The sequence below is a fragment of the Delphinus delphis genome, chromosome 21 (assembly GCF_949987515.2).
Source record: "Delphinus delphis chromosome 21, mDelDel1.2, whole genome shotgun sequence".
In the NCBI taxonomy this organism is placed as follows: Eukaryota; Metazoa; Chordata; class Mammalia; order Artiodactyla; family Delphinidae; genus Delphinus; species Delphinus delphis.
Window position 1 is genome coordinate 11783690 of NC_082703.1, and position 19646 is coordinate 11803335.

Here is a 19646-nt window from a genome sequence, read left to right on the forward strand (position 1 = left end):
GTGGCAAGCCCAGCGCCGCGCCCTGGAATGGCCCTTTTTCGGCCCTTCTCCTCCGGGAGGAAAAGAAACTCCAGGAAAGGCACAAATTGAATGCAGGGCGTCAACTCAGTCCTATTCCCACCAAAGTAGAACATAGCCCCCTCATTCCCCCCTTTCTCATGAACCAGAGGAGCCAACCTTGGGTCCTCAAGGCTCAGTTTCTTCAATTTCTGAGGCCTCGCAAGGCTGATATTGTGTTCTTAATATCATTAGCTGGACTGTATTTATTCTTTCGCGAACAAAATCGATGACTTTACTGAGTATACAGCGGCCTATAGTGAGGAGGAGAAGGAGGCATAGTAGAGGGCCCAGGATGGGGAGGAGGAAGGGGAGCATCCCATGAAATCCTGACCAAAGGGGATTATCCGCTAATTCTTGCCGGCGGCGAGCTAGGTCTTCCTGGAGCTGGTGGATCTTGATTCTTACAATGCCTGATTTATTTGCATAGAAACAACATTTTTCTTTTAGGGCGAGGCATATCCCACCCTGTTCAGCTGTCAGCAAGTCTAAGCCCCTCCTATTCTGTAGGACCACCTCGGCCAGCGAATCTAATTGGTCCTGTAAGTCCTGAATGGTCCCAGAGAGAGTTTCTACATCTTCTATTAATTGCCTAGACAGCTGATTATAGGAGTGAAGGGAGACCCCAAGACCTGTACTCCCTGTGGCCACAGCTCCTGTAATTCCTAATCCTACCAGGAGGGGTATGACTGTAATGGCTCGTTTGGTTCTCCCTGCCCAGAGGTCAAAGCTGGGAATGGGCAATGGGGTGTCTCCCGAGATCAGGTCTACATTGGGGAGGAGGGTGGCTAGGGTGCAGACCTCTGTCCAGTTCGGGGGTAAATAGGTGTATGCTAGGTTATTTCCACAGACAAAGACAGTGGTATTAGGACTACAGAGGGAGTTGTTCACGGGGATATATTGACTACATCCAGTGGATGAAAGGATTCCCAAGTCAATACTGGCGTTAGAGAGGGAATCGTTCTTGACAAAGCATGAGGTATTAAAGGTGGTTGAAAATTTTGAAAATTGTATGAGGAACGGCTCGGGGAGTGAAGTAGGGTTACATCGTTCGTTGATGTCTAAATTGGCGAAGGTGGGGATGGCTATAGGGCGGGGCGGTCCTTGAGGAAGGCAGAGCCAGCAATCCTGTGCTAAGTTGGGGTTGGTGCTATTCAAAAGCGCAAAAGTAGCTTCTAGTATGGACATGGTCTGGGGGTCCAGTTCAGAGGGATTGACCTTAGGGAGAATTAGGGGGTGGTAGCTGAGCTGTGGGTATAGATGCTGATAGACCTCTTCTATTTGTCTTTGGGTCTTTACCTGGCGCATCATATGTTGTGGCCCCCCTCCATCTGACATGTGTATAGGTGCCCTGGTATTCCAGCATACCGGGGTCCCGGGGGTGCCAGTGCATCCAGCCTGAAGGTATTTATTACCCTCACTAATGGTGGGGCTTTTATTATTCTGTAGTATGGCTGTGAAATAAGTCTTGTTATTGGCCCCTATACATTGCTGGTAAGAGGAATAGCACATGCTATGCATTGATTCCTGGAAGGTAGAACAGGGGCAAGTAGCTCGAGGGGGGAGTGGCTTAGGCTTATGGTAGCATTGCCAGCTTTGAGAGGCCCCGGTAACCCTATATGCCTGAACAAGATATGCAGTTATGCCCCCGCAGTCCTGCATATGAGTATACCCTCGGGGAACAACAGGAGCCTCCATAGTACCTCCCCTGCACTCGCACGGTGCACCATATAGTTGTTGTATTAAAGTATTCTTATCGGGGGGAGGGCTGAGTCCTCCCCTCGTGGCCCGAGGATTGAGGGTTAGGACTATCATTAGGGCTATCAGCAGTACCTTGGTCATCATGGGGGAGGGTACGGCGCAAGGTCAGTTTGAGGGGATTGTCCTTACTCCGGTCAACCGTCCAGGTGACGTCAGCTTTAGTGGACTTGATGAGGTCAGAAAATGGGTCCACCGGCTTGACGTGGGTGTAATGGATCCAGGCAGCTATGCTGTCCACCTTGATGGCCGTCGGCGTTGTCAGGATGATCTGGTAAGGTCCTTTCCACCTGGGTTCTAGGGTCTCTTGTCGATGGCGTTTGACAAGGACCCAGTCACCTGGCCGGAGCTGGTGTGGAGTAGGCGGGGGTCCTGTTGCATATAGCTCTTTTAGTTTGGGCCAGATTGTCTCGTGTGTCCGCTGTAAGGCTTGGAGGGAAGACAGGAGATTATTTTCTGGGTCCAATTGGATAAGGTTAGTCTTTAGGTTAGGGATGATAGGAGGAGGCCTACCATGCATTATTTCGTAGGGAGTAAATCCTAGCTTATAGGGGGAATTTCGCACCCTAAACAGAGCGTAGGGGAGTAGGACTACCCAGTTAGCGCCAGTCTCCATGGTCAATTTAGTCAAGGTCTCTTTTAGAGTTCTATTCATCCTTTCTACCTGTCCTGAACTCTGGGGGCGGTATGCACAATGTAATTTCCAATTAGCCCCAAGTATGGAAGCCAGATCCTGACTTACCTTAGAAACGAAGGCTGGCCCGTTGTCGGACCCTATCATAACTGGAAAGCCATACCTGGGCAGGATCTCTTCTAGTAGCTTCTTAGCTACTATTTGTGCAGTCTCATTCTTGGTTGGGAATGCCTCAGTCCAACCTGAAAAGGTATCTATAAACACCAGTAAATATTTATACCCATATTTGCCAGGCTTTACCTCCGTGAAGTCCACTTCCCAGTAGGCTCCGGGCTGGTTTCCTCTCTCCCGGATGCCAGTGGTTGATGGGTGGGTGCTGGCATTATGGAGTTGGCAGACTGCACAGTCAGCAACCAGTCGTTCAGTCTTCTCGGAGACATTTTTAATTTTAAGTCCAGTCTGCCTGATGAGATCCTGTAGCTGTCGGGCGCCCAAGTGGGTGCTACGGTGGATCCGTTCAAGGACCAGGGTTCCTAGTTTCTCAGGAAGGAGGATATTGTTCTTAGCGTCCCGCCACCATCCGTCTCTAACCTGGGTTAGAGGGAGCTTGCTCATCCATCTGATGTCATCCTCCGAGTAGTCGGGTTGGGGCGGTAGTTCCCGGGGCCCTGGATCCGGCAGTTGCAGGGGAAGTAATGGTATTGGAGTGTGTGCCGCCTTTCGAGCTGTCTGGTCTGCCAAATTGTTGCCTCGGGCGACTGGATTCGTGGGTTTTTGATGCCCCGGGCAGTGTACAATGGCTAGCTTTTTGGGTTCCCATATGGCCGCTAGCAAGGCCAGGATTTCCTCTTTGTTCTTGATGTCTTTGCCCTCTGCTGTGAGTAGTCCCCGCTCTTGGTATATTGCCCCATGTATATGTGCGGTAGCGAAAGCATACCGGCTGTCTGTGTATATGGTGGCTTTTTGGCCTTTGCTCATTTTGAGAGCTTGGGTCAGGGCAATTAATTCAGCTTTTTGGGCTGAGGTCCCTGGGGGGAGAGTCTCTGCCCATATCACTTCAGTCTCTGATGTTACCGCTGCCCCCGCATACCTCTGATCTTGCTGGACAAAGCTGCTGCCGTCAGTGAACCATGTGACTTGTGCATCCGGTAGGGGTTGGTCACGTAGGTCTTCCCGTACCCCATGGATCTGGGCCAGTACCTCTGCACAGTCATGGAGTGGGGAGTCCAAATCTGGGTCAGGTAATAGGGAGGCAGGGTTTAATGCCCGCGGCGGAGGGTAGCTGATTCTGAGGGGATTTAACAGTAGACCCTGGTAGTGGACCAGTCGAGCATTGCTCATCCAGCGGTCGGGAGGCTGTTTGAGAACCCCGTCGATGGCGTGGGGGGTGGTGACATGCAACTCCTGTCCCATAGTTAGTTTGCCAGCATCCTTTACCATTAGGGCCGTGGCGGCGATCATCCGGAGGCAAGGAGGCCAGCCGGCAGCCACTGGGTCCAATTTTTTTGATAGGTAAGCAACAGGCCTGGGCCAAGGACTGAGGGGCTGGGTCAACACGGCCTTAGCTATGCCTTTGCTTTCATCCACAAAGAGGTGGAAGGGTTTGGAGACATCAGGGAGACCCAGGGTGGGTGCGGATAGCAAGGCAGTTTTGATCTGCTGAAATGACTGCTCAGCCTCCTCTGTCCATTCAAAGGGCGTCTGCTCTTTGGTGGCTAAGTATAGCGGTTTGGCCATTTCAGCAAATTTGGGTATCCATAAACGGCAGAACCCCGCTGACCCCAAAAATTCCCTCACCTGTCGAGGCGTGGTGGGTCTGGGGATGCGGAGGACGGTTTCCTTCCGTGCATCTGTGAGCCATCGTTGCCCCCCTTTCAATAGGTACCCCAGGTAAGTTACCTCAGGCCTGCAGATCTTGCTTTCTTGGCAGAGGCCCGGTATCCCAGGGTGCCGAGAGTCCGTAGGAGGTTTCTGGTTCCCTGCAGGCAGGCTTCAGCGGTCTCAGCAGCTATTAAGAGATCATCAACATACTGCAGGAGGGTTACATCGGGGTTTTGTCTCCGGTACTCACTGAGATCCTCGTGTAGGGCCTCATCAAACAAGGTAGGCGAGTTTTTGAATCCTTGGGGAAGTCTGGTCCAGGTGAGTTGTCCGTTTATACCTCTCTCGGGATCTGACCATTTGAAGGCAAAGAGTTCTTGACTTTTGGGCGCCAAGGGTAAACTAAAAAAGGCATCTTTGAGGTCCAGCACAGTATACCATTGTTTTTCTGGACAAAGGGCGCTCAAAAGAGTATATGGATTGGGCACAGTAGGATGGATGTCTATGACCCATCTGTTAACTTCCCTCAGGTCCTGCACTGGGCGGTAGTCTTTACTGTTAGGTTTGCGGACTGGCAGCAGGGGTGTATTCCAGGCCGACTGGCAGGGACGCAGTATCCCCAGGTCAAGAAGCCGGCGAATATGAGGAGTGATACCAGTCTTGGCCTCTATGGGCATGGGATACTGTCGGACACGTGCAGGATCTGCCCCTGGTTTGATCTCTATGAATAGGGCTGGGCGATGTTTGGCTAGTCCCATCCCCCCCGTTTCTGCCCATGCTTCGGGGAACTGCTGAAGCCATGACTCTATATCTTGATTTTGGGAGGGTGGTTCCTGGTGAAGTCGGTACTCATCTTCCAAGTTCAGGGTGAGCACAGATATGGGTTGGTCGTGAGGGTTTGTTACGATTGGCCCCTCTGGCCGAAAATGAATTTGTGCTCCCATTTTAGTGAGTAAGTCTCTCCCCAGTAAGGGGCAAGGGCTATCGGGAATGACCAGAAAGGTATGGGTTACCCTTCCCGTGCCCAAGTCCACAGTTCTCTGAGTGGTCCAAAGGTAACGTTTGACTCCCGTAGCTCCCTGGACCCAGGAGGATTTGTTAGAAACTTTCCCGTGGGGCTTAACCAAGACCAAATGCTGTGCCCCTGTATCCACCAGGAATTGGACTGGTTTCCCCTCCACTTGTAGGGTTACCCTGGGTTCGGGGAGGGGGTCCGAACCCCGTCCCCCCTACTCTGCATCATGTGTAAACAGGACTGGGGTGGCCTTCGGTTGCCATTGCCCCTGGTTGGGGCGCGGCTGCCTTTTCTTGGGGCATTCCCGAGCCCAGTGGCCCTTTTCCTTGCAATAGGCACATTGATCTCTGTCCAATGGTCGCCTGGGAGGTCGAGTGGCTGGTGGGCCCTCTTGATCTTTCTGAACAATGGCGGCCAGGACCTTAGTCATTTTCTCAGTGGCTTTAAGTTGTTTATCCTCTGGGGCGTCTCGGTTATTAAAGACGCGCTGGGCGATACGGAGTAGGTCCTGTATCTGTTTGCCCTCCAGATCTTCTAACTTCTGGAGTTTCTTTTTAATATCAGGGGCTGCCTGGTTAACGAAGGACATTACAACGGCAGCCTGATTTTCGGGGGCCTCTGGATCCATAGGGGTATACTGCCTAAAGGCTTCCATTAATCCTTCTAAGTAAGAGGAGGGGCTTTCTGTTTTACCTTGTAAAATTGAATATACCTTGGCCAAATTAGTGGGCTTGCGCGCGGCAGCCCGGAGACCCGCCATTAGAGTCTGGCGATAAATGAGCAGTCGTCCCCTACCTTCTCCGGTGTTATAGTCGCATTCATCCTGCGGGGGGCGAGTTAAGGGAAAGGCTGCATTGATGAGGTCAGGGTTAGCGGTGGGTTGACCATCATCTCCAGGAACCAGTTTTCTCGCCTCCAGATGGATTCGCTCTCATTCTTCGGTAGTGAATAGGATCCGGAGGAGCTGTTGGCAGTCATCCCAGGTGGGCTGATGAGTGAACATAACGCTATCTAGAAGAGCTATCAAGTCTTTAGGATTATCAGAAAAGCAGGCATTCTGGGTTTTCCAATTATATAAGTCACTGGTAGAGAATGGCCAATACTGGAGTCGGGGGTTCCCTGTCTCATCGGGAGGGCCTATTTCTCGCAGGGGTAGGGCTATGGTGGAATCAGGATGTCCACGAGTGCGCCCAGCCAGCCCATGGGAATTATTTTCATTGGGCAGGAGGACCGGTAGTGCCTCTGCCTCTCGGTCCTCCGGTTCTGGCCTGGGTGGCCCTTCGGGAGGGGCCGCAGGAGGTTCTACCAAGGGGAGAGGAGCAGGGCCAGGAGCAGGAAGGGGGACCGGTTGTGGGGCCAAAGGAGGAGGTTGATATGGGGGGGGGTCTAGGAGAAGGAGGTCTTGGCTATCAGAGAGTATGGGTGCAGTTGGGGTCTGAGGCTTGGGGGGTTTAGTTGGTCGGGCCGCAAGGATCTTACATGACCCTGATGACAAAAAGGGGGTCATCCAGGGAGGAGGGTTTTCTACCAGGTCCTGCCATACCAGGATGTAGGGGATCTGGTCCGGATGGCCTTCTTTTCCTGGCAAGAAAACTCTAGATTTAACTTTTAGGATTATAGGAAGACAAAAGGTACCCTCGGTGGGCCAGCCAACCCCAAAAGTTGGCCATTCAGAGCGGCAGAAGGTAATTAGTTTTCTTCTCCGGATGTCCAGACTGAAGTTGTGTCCTCGGGACTTTACATCCCCGAAATTAGCGAGAAGGAGGGCGAGGGGGGTACTCTGTGCTTGGCCCATGTCTAGGTCCTGGAAGAGATTGGTTAGAAAAGGTACTCTGAAAACAAAAGTGACTAAGAGCAGTCCCAATAGCGGAGCCTGTAAAAGGAGGAAGGGGAGGTTATCGCGTGCGCGCTTCAGATGGGCTATCAGCCCCAGATGGGTCGTGGTGGACGTCTCCAACCACACCCGACTAGGTGTCCTATAGCGCGTCCGCCAGGACCGTCCTAGTCCCCAAAACAGAAGGTACCCTGAGCCGGCTTACTTACCCATCGGTTGTCAGCGATGACCCGTTGACCTGATGTCTGGTGGGCTTGGGGGCATCCCGGACGAGCCCCCAAATGAAATGCCCAAGGTCGCGAGGTCCCTCCACAAGACCACCAGAGTCGAGAGTCAAAGCCAAACGGCAAGGGTCATTTATTGCAGGTTCGAACCTGGAACTCCGCGCACTCGTTGCCAGTGACGCTAAGAGGTCCTGGCGGAGTTTAGTACAGCTCTTTTATACACAGGTACAAACAAGTTCGGGACGTTCTGCGGGACTTTCCAGGGGTGGGGAGTACTGATTGGTTGATTTTTGAACAAAGACACTAGTCGCCGTCTGATTGGTTGGACGGTTGCAGGGGGGGGGTCAGCAAGCGTAATTACAGAAGCGAGAACGGCTAGTTAAGTTTCGGTTTCCTGAGGTTTCGTTTCTCAATTGGAAATACTTAAGACGGGGCCATAGTCACAAAAAGAAATAGTGCAAACAGGAAGACTGATGGAACCCTAGCAGTGCTGCGGCCTCCACCAGCCCAACGGCAGGGCGGCGGGAGGCTGTGCACCCAACTTCAGGCGGCGCTCCCAAATGTGGCAAGCCCAGCGCCGCGCCCTGGAATGGCCCTTTTTCGGCCCTTCTCCTCCGGGAGGAACAGAAAAGAAACTCCAGGAAAGGCACAAATTGAATGCAGGGCGTCAACTCAGTCCTATTCCCACCAAAGTAGAACATAGCCCCCTCAGGCACAGCAGTTTTTAGTATACACCTGAAGATTCTTATGATGAAACAATGTCAATATGAAATAATCAAAGCAACTATTTATGATTATGGTATAGCCTGTTATCCCTACTGATATTTAGCAATACAAATTCTGAAAAAATTAAACAATATCCAGCAAGTATCCATTTAAGTGCTCATTTTCCCAAGCATAAACCCCCAAAACTGAGAACACTAATAATGTATGAAAGAAAATTTTTAAAGATTACCTTGGCAAACAAATTTTCCATACAGAACAAACTCCATCATTCTTATGCACTGGGAAGGAAAGGATTAACAGCAGGAAAGGGGAACTCACTGGCCCCACTGGGGAAGAAGGAATGAAAGACCTCAACCACCAAATGTGCTAATGACCTCAAACTGGATGGTAGCCTTGTAAATCTATCAGTGGTATACACTAGCAGAAAAATACCAGAGTATCTATCCAGAAAATGTTAGCCAGATATAACTAACCTATCTAGGCTGCTCATCATAAATAAGCCTGGAATTCTGGCTTTATTAATTATGTCTGGAAAATGGGGGGTAGTCAGTATAGACTTAAAAAAATGCAAAACATGTGACAGAAATCTCAAGGTATTTGGGGGACCCTGAAAAGGGAGGAATTCACCTAGATCTGTTAAGCGAAATCTGTGATAAGCCATTGTCATGACTTCCCTAGCCCTGAGAGGTCTTTTAAAAGTTCAGTTTGAGACTCCTTATAAAAGTTTCATCAAAGCAAAACAGCCTATATGATCAATTATAGTTATATTAATCATCAAGCCAAGTTTATTGAGGCCAGACTTATTTTGCAAACAAATTGGTCTTAATTTGGTTATATTTGGAAGAAATGAGGATAAATTTAGAGAGAAAAAAGATTATGTTTCAATGAATACTAAATCCCAGAAATCCCAGTTTTGTTAATGGAGGTCTGTATTTACTAAGACTCACTTCCTAGATAGTTCCTTGCTGTTAGGTTATATTAATGCAAAGTTTAATTAAATTATTAAAAGGACACTCTGAGTTTGTTTTTGAAGCTTATCTCAGTAATCTTTTAGATGAAGATCAGATGCCCCACGACCTGCAACCAGGGGATTATGCATACTGGAAAAGACATAATGTAAAGGACTATCTCCAACCTAGACAGAAGGACTCTTATCAGGGACTCTTAACTAGCCCATGCATACTGAAACTGAAGAGAACTGATTCGGATTAATTTGCCCTTACAAAGGGTCCCTACACTGGACTGGCCTATAGAGATTATGGCTGAACTCAAAATCACCTTAAAACAATGCTCAGAGGAGAAACTACACTCACACTAGGATGAGAGGAAGAAGACATCAGAAGTAGACAGCTAGCCCAAGATCCTGGACCCGGCTTGTATGATCCTTTATAACATTTTCTTGACTTCTTGGACCTTTGCATATGAATCAAATGTTTTCCTATCATGGGCATGATCCTATCCTAATTTTAAAAATCAATCCAGGGGCTTCCCTGGTGGCGCAGTGGTTAAGAAACCACCTGCCAACGCAGGGACACGGGTTCAAGCCCCGGTCCGGGAAGATCCCACGTGCCGCAGAGCAACTAAGCCCGTGGGCCACAACTACTGAGCCTGTGCACTAGAGCCTGCGAGCCGCAGCTACTGAGCCTGCGCTCTAGAGCCCGTGTGGCACAACTACTGAAGCCCGTGTGCCTAGAGCTAGTGCTCCGCATCGAGAGAAGCCACCGCAATGAGAAGCTACCCCCCACCCCCGCGCACCGCAACTAGAGAAAGCCCGCGCGCTGCAATAAAGACCCAACGCAACCAAAAATAAACTAATTAATTAATTAAAAAAAAATTCTTACGGGGCTTCCCTGGTGGCACAGTGGTTGAGAATCTGACTGCTAATACAGGGGACACGGGTTCGAGCCCTGGTCTGGGAGGATCCCACGGGCCGCGGAGCAACTAGGCCTGTGAGCCACAACTACTGAGCCTGCGCATCTGGAGCCTGTGCTCCGCGACAAGAGAGGCCGCAATAGTGAGAGGCCCGCGCACTGCGATGAAGAGTGGCCCCCACTTGCCGCAACTAGAGAAAGCCCTCGCACAGAAACGAAGACCGAACACAGCAAAAATTAATTAATTAATTAATTAAAAAAAATTCTTACTTATGACTTTAATAATACTGCTAGCTATGTTATTTGTATTTGCCTGTTTTACAAGATTGTTGTTTCTTGCATTACCAAATGTGTGACTGAGCCTCCAACAAAAATACATAGTTTTATATGAATCAATAATTGTAATAGTGCAACTCTAGATATGTGAAGATGGATGCAACAAGGCGGAATTTTTTTCTGGACCGTAACAGACTAGTAGGACAGGTGGTCCTTTGACTATTGTTAATAAGACCTAGTCCAGTAATAGCACACTGAGTGGACTATCAGCGAAATTTTCGCCAGAACTAGGAATCAGCCTTCCTAGCACCACAGGACGAAATGGTCATGAAATGCCTCCCAAATCATGGTCCAATTTATCACCATGAGGGGGCCCTGTCAATTACAATTGGCCCTTGCCATTGGCACTTGCCAACTACCTCTACAAGGATTAAACCATGTGCTGCTGCAACTGCTGACTTTCAACACCCCCTGAAAGGACTTCAGCATGGAGAGCAGGAATGAGGCCCTCTGCGCTCTGGGAAAAACTGGCAGAACAGGTCTTCAGAGAGTTCAATATTTTCAGGAGACAATTTTATGAGCCCAACTCCTGTATCTCCTCATATCTGGAAAAGCACTAAAATCCTTCATGGTGACAACTGCTCCTCATGGCTACCAAAAACCTTGTGCAAAAAATATGTGCTTGATTGCCTGTACTTCCCCTTCACCAAAATCACATATATACTGACCTTCCCCCTTAGCTCTTTGGAGCAGTTTCTCAGTTATCTGAAATGCTGTCTCCCAGGCTATAGTCCTCATTTTGCCCCAAATAAAACTTAACTCACAACTCTCACGTTGTACATATTTTTTAAGTCAACATCAGTAAGCTGTGTAATTTAGAAAACATAAAACGGAGGAGTTTCAAAATGAAAACTTCCTTTGCGCAGTTTTTTTTTGCACACATTGCTCAAAACTATTCTGTTAATCCAAAACCATAACATGTACTAATGCAGGAGAAAAGGACATTTTTGGAATCTGTGTGTGAGTTTGGGGTTCCTCCAAAAAAAAAAAAAGAAAGAATATTCCATCTGCACTTGGTGCTCTTTGCGTCATTAGCAAAGTTTGGCATTGGGGAAGATCTATGATTCAGTGAACCAGAACTGACAACACAAATGTTAGTGCTACCACCTGCATTATATGTAATAAGATAAAATATATAAACTATATATGCTTTATTCATTGTAAGGCATTTTACAAATGTTAGTGGTTATTAATAAGCTTATACTTGCCACAAATCCAAAACCCTTGACAGGACAGTCAAAAGTTGATCCCAAGGTATGTGTATATACATATACACACACAGACACAGACACACACACACAGGAAAGGAGAGTCTATTCTTAACCTTAAAATACATTTTTATTAAACTGGAAAACAAGCTTTTGCTAAATGCAGAGTAGATCATTTGCAAAACTGCCAGAAAATTGAGTTTTCTGAAAATAATAAACAATTCTATAATAACAACTCTAAAATCTTGGAATTCTGTAAGTAATTCATTCATACTGCCAAAACAGAAATAAACTTCAATAACTCTTCCCTGCAGCCACCTATAACACTAAAATTATTTTAATTTAAAATGTCTTAATTTTTAGATGTAAATACCTTTTTGCATACAAAATTCTGTCTAGATGCCTCCAGGCAAAGAATTTGAAAGAAAATTGCTTACAAACTTAACATTTGTGTCAAATTTACTTCGATCTTGGGACAGATAAAAAGCATACAGAAAAGTATAGTTGTAGAATAATTTGCAGTAGGGAAATTCTTCAGCATACATGAGGATTTTTTTTTAAGCTTTTTCTTTTTTTTACGATTTTTTTTTGATGTGGACCATTTTAAAGTCTTATTGAATTTCTTACAATATTGCTTCTGTTTTATGTTTTGGTTTTTTTGGCCCCGAGGCATGTGGGATCTTAGCTCCCCAACCAGGGATCAAACCTGCACCCCCTGCATTGGAAGGCGAAGTCTTAACCACTGGACCACCAGGGAAGTTCCTACATGAGGATTTTAATCATTGATCAGATAAAGGTTATTCTTGGGAGGGATCCAAGTCACTGAATAATAGAATTTTTAAATTATGTATTTAGTTGTTACGTTGTTGAGTATGAACAACGTTGACACATCTTTTTCTAAAATCAAGTCTTATCATTTCATAATGCTTCACTTTGAGTCATTAAAGGATAATAAGCTCCTCTTTGAAATAAATAATATATTTTTATTTGTATTGGTTTGGACTTCCCTGAAATAATCTCATGTATCTATCCACCACTACCTGCTACTTTTCAACTTCTATCACTTTTTTAAAGGCTGGCTTTAAATAACATACACCTGGGATTTTTGTTGTGGTTTATTTTTCTGGTTTTGGTTTTGAACAGCCCAATTTGAACACATCTGTCTTTCAATAAGGAGATTCATCTCATTCACAGTTAGTGTAAGAACTTGAGTTTTCAGGACTTCCCTGGTGGCGCAGTGGTTGGGAATCCGCCTGCCAATGCAGGGGACACGGGTTCGAGCCCTGGTCCGGGAGGATCCCACGTACCATGGAGGAACTGGGCCCGTGCGCCACAACTGCTGAGGCTGTGCTCTGGAGCCCGCGAGCCACAACTACTGAGCCTGTATGCCACAACTACTGAAGCACGCGTGCCTGGAGCCCGTGCTCCGCAACAAGAGAAGCCGCTGCAGTGGGAGGCCCGCGCACCGCAACGAAGAGTAGCCCCCACTCGCCGCAACTAGAGAAAAGCCCGCGTGCAGCAACGAAGACCCAATGCAGCCAAAAATAAATAAAATAAAAAATAATAATAAAAAAAAAGAACTTGAGTTTTCCCTTTCATTTACTTTGATTAATATTTACCTTCCTTTCTTCAGTTTCCTCTTATTCTTTGTCCACTTTTTCCAACTGTGTGAAATTACCATTGATACTCTTTTTATCATTGCCAGTGTTAAAATTTCACTTTTTTTCCATCCTATTACTCTACTATCTCAGCAAAATAGTAAAACTATATCCCTTCCCCACCAAGACCTGACATTTGCACTGTCCCTCTACCCACCAAGGCAAACTCTTAGAATGTTTTGACTTCCCCACCCTTCTAACTACTGTTTTTTTGCTGATACGGTTTTGGCTACAGACTGTTAGTTTTCTAGTATTGCTCTTCTTTTTCAAGAATCCTTACTATTTTCTAAACATTTATGTTACCAATTTCATCATCCATTTTAATATGTTTATATAAATTTAAATATACATGTAAATGTATATATTGCTTACTATAGTTTCCTCCTCCCTTAATCTTATCAATCTTTTTTTTGTTTTTTCTGTTTTTTTTTTTTTTTTTTGCAATACGCGGGCCTCTCCCTGTTGTGGCCTCTCCCGTTGTGGAGCACAGGCTCCAGACGCGCAGGCTCAGCGGCCATGGCTCACGGACCCAGCCGCTCCGCGGCATGTGGGATCTTCCCACCAGGGCACGAACCCGGGTCCCCTGCATCAGCAGGTGGACTCTCAACCACTGCGCCACCAGGGAAGCCCCAATCTTGTCAATCTTGAATCTCCGTTCTGATTCAATTGTTTGTTCAGAGGTTTTTGTCAATTATTTTCCTCAAGTAGAATATGTAGGTGATTAAGCACTGATCCCCTGCATATGTGAAAATCTATTTTTCAAACAGGTAAGAGAATGACGTGTTGGCTGAACATAACAGTCTCTCAGCAGTTTGTAGATGTTCTCTTACAGTGTTCTGCCTTTTAATGTCACAAGTAAGAAGTCCATTGTTTTTCTGATGCTTTCTTCAATTGTGAGTAATATTTTTCCCATCTGGGAGCATTAAAGATGTTTAAGGATTTTCATATTTTTAAGAGCCTAAGTGTACACTCTTTACTCTCCTTGGAATCAGTGAGTCCTTGGAAAAGACTGCTTTCCAAGCCTTTACTTAAGATAAGAAAATTTTCCCCTTGTTATAGGCTGAATTGTATCTCTCCCCAGTACAAGATAGGTTGGAGTCCTAATCTTTGGAGATAGAGTCATTACAGAGGTAACAAAATCTCAATGAAGTCATTAGGGTCGTCCCTAATCCAAAATGAGCGGTGTCTTTATAAAAAGGAGAAATTTGAACGCAAGAGACAAGACATGCGTAGGGGGAGGATGATGTGAAGAAACACGTGGAAAAGAGTCATCTACAAGCCACGAAGGCAGGCCAGAAACAGGCCCTTCCCTCACAGCCCTCGGAAAAAAAACTACTGCCAACAATCTGATTTCGGACTTCTAGCCTCCACAACTGTAGAACAATAAATTTCTGTTGAGTCTTCTAGTTTGTGGTACTTAATTATGGCAGCTGTAGCAAACTAATATACCCCGTTACTAGTTTAGTTATTAATTGCCATAATCTATTCCTTTTTTCCTTCTACAGCATTTATTCACATTCCAGTGAATTTCTTGCCCGAATTCCTTCTGCTGGTGTCTATTTTTTCCTACCTGATGACGTCCTCCTTAATTTTGTTCTGTATTTCAAACAGACTTCTTCCACTTGATTTCCAAGATGCTAATTTCATTCTCAACATTCTCAACTTCATTTCATAGTCCTTTTTCAATTTGCCTCCTGAATTTTTATAATGTTGAGATCTCAATTGTTAGTTTCAGAAAGTCTCTTTGTACTCTAGTTGAGTCTCCCTAAATGTGCTTATAATTTCTTTCTTTCGTAAAAGTTATAGTCTAACTATTTCAAAGATCTGTGTCAATGGGAGCTTCCTATTTTGGATGTTCTGTTGGTCTTCTTTCCCCTGATGCTGGATTCCTTGGGTGGATTGCTATTTTACTTTACACGTATAACTCTATTTACCATCAGCAGCCTCAGCTCTTAGGGTCCCTCAGGAAGCTGCAAACTGAGGTCAAAGAGACTGTAAGTCTTCCACTGAAGCACTAGGAGGCAATATCTCTATTCACAGGTCCCCCAAGTTGTAATCTCAAGGTCTAGCCCACCAACACACTGAGCCCATCAGTATAACTCCTCTGGAAGTCCTCTAAGACAGGAAAGATCAAGTAGGCTTCCTAAGACCAATGAGTTGTTCAGTGCATTCAACAAATACCGATTTAATTTTCAACCATATTTGTTCTACCACAGTAATTCTATTATTTTATTTAGGAAATAACATTTTAGTTCCTTTCTTACCCTCCAATTTTCCTTTTCCACCGTTTTCAGTTCTTTGATTAATATATTTCCTATTGAATCCGTTGATAATACTTACAGGGACTTTAAGTTCTTTTTTGTGTAGAAATTCTTTTTTATCAAGGTTGTCAACTATTCAGCTTAGTAAGCTTGATATCTGTTGATTTTACTCAAATACATGATGACTCTCAATTGCCTGCTTCATTTAAAAATGAAGTTTTACATGGAAGTTGACAACATTTTCAAGTTCATGGCACATTCAGAAAACGAAAGTATTTTTATGGCATGCTGGGAAGGGGTTTTGGGAGTGTGAATATGAAATTTTGGGAAAATTTTATCTTCTTTATAAAATTAAATTTTTCAAACTTTTTAAAAACAAACTTGAGGGCTTCCCTGGTGGCGTAGTGGTTGAGAGTCCGCCTGCCGATGCAGGGGACACGGGTTCGTGCCCCAGTCCGGGAAGATCCCACATGCCGCGGAGCGGCTAGGCCCGTGAGCCATGGCCGCTGAGCCTGCGCGTCCGGAGCCTGTGCTCCGCAACGGGAGAGGCCACAACAGTGAGAGGCCCGCGTACTGGAAAAAAAAAAAAAAAAAACCTTGAAATCATTTAGATGGAATAACTTTTTTTTTTTTTTTTTGGCTGCATTGGGTCTTCGTTGCTGCTCATGGGCTTTCTCTAGTTGCAGCGCGCGGGGGCTACTCTTCGTTGCGGTGCTCGGGCTTCTCATTGCAGCGGCTTCTCTTGTTGTGGAGCACGGGCTCTAGGCGCACAGGCTTCAGTAGTTGTGGCTTGTGGCTCTAGAGCGCAGCCTCAGTAGTTGCAGCACACGGGCTTAGCTGCTCCGCAGCATGTGGGATCTTTCCAGACCAGGGCTCGAACCCATATCCCCTGCATTAGCAGGCGGATTGTTAACCACTGCACCACCGGGGAAGTCCTAGATGAAATAACTTTTGTATGTTATGCTTTATGCTTAAAATGGTTGCACACAATTCCTGGTTAAGACCTTTTAACAACACATTCTTAATATTCTTGTAGAGCAACCATCACAAAGAAGCTTTGTTAGCACAAGTGGTAGCAAATGGTAAAAGAGGAGGCTTTGCTCCAATATACTAAAGACTCCTTTTTCACTGTTAACCAGCATTCCAACAATTCGATCCTTTAAACTGCACTTCAAGGATGCTGAAAGTCTTTAAATCTAATGCTTCTCCTTTTCTTCTACTGAGAAATACGTTAATTTCTTCTGGTGATGTAAATAAGCTTCAAAAATCAATGTTTTTATATCAAGTATTTCAATATAATGCTAAAAAGCTCTGTCTCAGGTACACACTGGCTTTGCTCTAAAAATATTATTAATCCTTCTTTAGGATTCAAATAACACCAATTAAACAATCACTTCTAAAATTATTTTAACTTCACCCTGGCAAAGCTGAATTTTTACTCTGGATCCATAAATTTTGTCAGTATATGTGAATATATTAATATTTTCCACATGATCACTGCACTTTTTTTTTTTGCGGTATGCGGGCCTCTCACTGTTGTGGCCTCTCCCGTTGCGGAGCACCCGCTCCGGAGGCGCAGGCTCCATGGCCATGGCTCACCAGCCCAGCCGCTCCGCGGCATGTGTGATCCTCCCGGACCAGGGCACGAACCCGTGTCCCCTGCATCGGCAGGCGGACTCTCAACCACTGCGCCGCCAGGGAAACCCGATCACTGACTGCACTTTTGATTAAGTTAATTCAAGTGCTCAAAATGTCAGTTAAGGATACCATTTTTTGAAGCCAATTATTATACTTCAAAAATCTGCAAAGTAAGAGTCATTCACATAGAATAATTTGAAATTTTCCCTTTAGCTTATAAATCTTCCTTTGGACTGTCAACACACTTCAGTAATGAAATAGCTAATCAGATTTCTTCACCTAAAGCTGAAAAGAAGGTACTGTAGCAGCTTGGATTTCATTAGATTCACCATTTTTATGACATCATTTAATGTAGAATTCAGAACTACAGGCAAATTTTAATATACAAGAGCTTCTCTGTGAGTAAGGCAACATATTACTTAGAATATCAGGTTTTTTACCTTGAAACTTAACATAAAGCCTTCATACCTTCCTGTTATTACCAGTCCCAAATTTCCACTGTTTCCATAATATCTCATATGTTTCAAAATATTCATTTTTCACTTCATTTTTCATCCCCGGTTGGTTTTGGAACTTCTTTACCAAGCAAATAATGTCCTTCCAGGCACTTTTCAAGGATTCTATACAGCCTTCTAACTGAGGTCCATTGCCAATATTTATGAATTCATAACTGTGATGAACACTTTTTTCATTAATCTTCTGGATTAATGTTGTCTTTGTGTCCTTGACAAATCTCCAACATACCTTCTAATAGAATAATTGAAAAATGGCAACTCTTCCACTTCCTTTCCCCACTGGTCCAAACATAGTGTTCCGCATAGGCAGGGGGAACAAAAGCAGATTTAGCAAACTAGTGAGGTAATCTGAGCTTTATTCATTGTGCAATCCTGTAACTAGCTTCTTGAGCTCAATCTGATTATTTCCTTTATCAATCTCTTAAATTCGTTCTTATTTTTTGCTCAAAGACGCTTTCAAAAGTTCAGATCTTTTGTTTAGTAAAAAAGATGTTTTATGAAAAGGTACCAGAGTATTTTGTTTGACATCCCTACCTCATTTGATTTAGGCTGAAAGTGAAGAATTATGGGAACACCAGCTTCCCTGGTGGCACAGTGGTTGGGAGTCCACCTGCCAATGCAGGGGACGCGGGTTCGTGCCCTGGTCTGGGAGGATCCCGCATGCCGTGGAGCGGCTGGGCCCGTGAGCCATGGCCACTGGGCCTGCGCGTCCGGAGCCTGTGCTCCACAACGGGAGAGGCCGCGGCAGTGAGAGGCCCGCATACCACAAAAAAAAGAATTATGGGAACACCAAATCCAATTCTGAAATAATCCTTTACTGCCTAATTATTGATTAAATACTTAACTGTTATGTTCAACTCATGAATCGGATGATTTTCCAGCTTTAATCACAATCTTAGACATCATAGTGGGAAAGCAGGTATCTACAGAAATTAAATCTATTTGAATATAAAGTACTTAAAATACTACAGGTCTTTAATTCCTTGGGAAAAGTTTTTTGTCAATTGTTTAGCCTGTCTGTATCATGAATATTTCTAAACAAATCCTATCCAAAACAAATTTTTTTAATTAAGGAGACTAAACAAAAACTAAGTGTACTGAAATAACTTATTTTCATTTAATTTAATAATCAAAAATTTTAAAGTACACAAAATATACTTCAGGGTAATCAAATATATTTTTAAATGAGTTTCTGAAGTTACAAAGCCTTATATTTCCTTATTGAATCAAATGAGTTGCATGTGTTCAATTAATCATTTTTAGACATAAACACTAGTTCTTTAAATTCTAAAAACAAACATTATGAAATTCTACCAAAATCAGGGTTTGCCATATTGTCACATCAAAAGCCCATAATAAATAATTAAAAATTAAATAGTAAGAAAATTAATAAAATTAATTGTAATCTATTAGAGAACACTAAATATCATACAATAATAATTAGCTAATAATCCTGCTCTTTTCTATGCTAGTAGTAAAATAATGAAAATTAAGACAAATAAAATTTAAAGAACGCCCATAACTTTCCCAATGATTAAGTAACACACACGTAGCCAATTAAAGTGATTAATAGATAGGAAATTATTTAACAGGAAAGTCAGAAGGAAGTACTACATGATACATCCACGACACAACTCTTTTTGACCATGTTTACTATGCATAACCGTACATGTTATTGAACTCAAGTAGCTAACAAAAGGATCTACATAAAGAATGTTCAGGACTTCCCTGGTTGCACAGTGTTTAAGAATCCACCTGCCAATGCAGGGGACACAGGTTTGATCCCTGGTCCAAGAAGATCCCACATGCCGCAGAGCAACTAAGCCCATGCGCCACAACTACTGAGCCCGCGCACCTAGAGCCAGTGCTCCGCAACAAGGGAAGCCATGGCAATGAGAGGTCCACACACCACAACAAAGAGTAGCCCCCGCTCGCCACAACTAGAGAAAGCTCGAGCGCCACAACAAAGACCCAATGCAGCCAAAAATAAATAAATGTATTTTTTAAAAAAAAAAGTGTTCAAATATAATTTCACCTAGTATAAATCTTTGAATGTTTGCCTTATAAAGTGATTTTATGCTTGAAAATTA

The 19646-nt window shown here is 44.7% G+C and overlaps 3 protein-coding genes across 10 annotated transcripts in view; all 3 read right to left on the reverse strand.

Moving 5' to 3' along the window:
- WRN (WRN RecQ like helicase) overlaps positions 1-19646 on the reverse strand; it is a 139215-nt gene that overhangs the window by 100066 nt on the left and 19503 nt on the right. Inside the window, exon 1 of one of the 8 annotated variants that reach the window (XM_060001078.1) lies at positions 1948-2064. The exons of the other annotated variants lie outside the window; for them this stretch is intronic. The gene's annotated coding sequence lies outside the window, so the exon portion shown is untranslated. Of the gene's footprint in view, positions 1-1947; positions 2065-19646 lie in introns of those variants that run through there. 8 annotated transcript variants of the gene reach the window in all.
- On the reverse strand, positions 187-1755 carry LOC132417729 (syncytin-1-like). Its single transcript, XM_060001502.1, has one exon. It carries the CDS (start codon positions 1753-1755, stop codon positions 187-189), a length of 1569 nt encoding a protein of 522 aa, XP_059857485.1.
- LOC132417730 (uncharacterized) lies at positions 1811-7080 on the reverse strand. Its single transcript, XM_060001503.2, is given in 2 exon segments — positions 1811-4365; positions 4368-7080. Coding segments are annotated over 2 exon segments (5268 nt in total).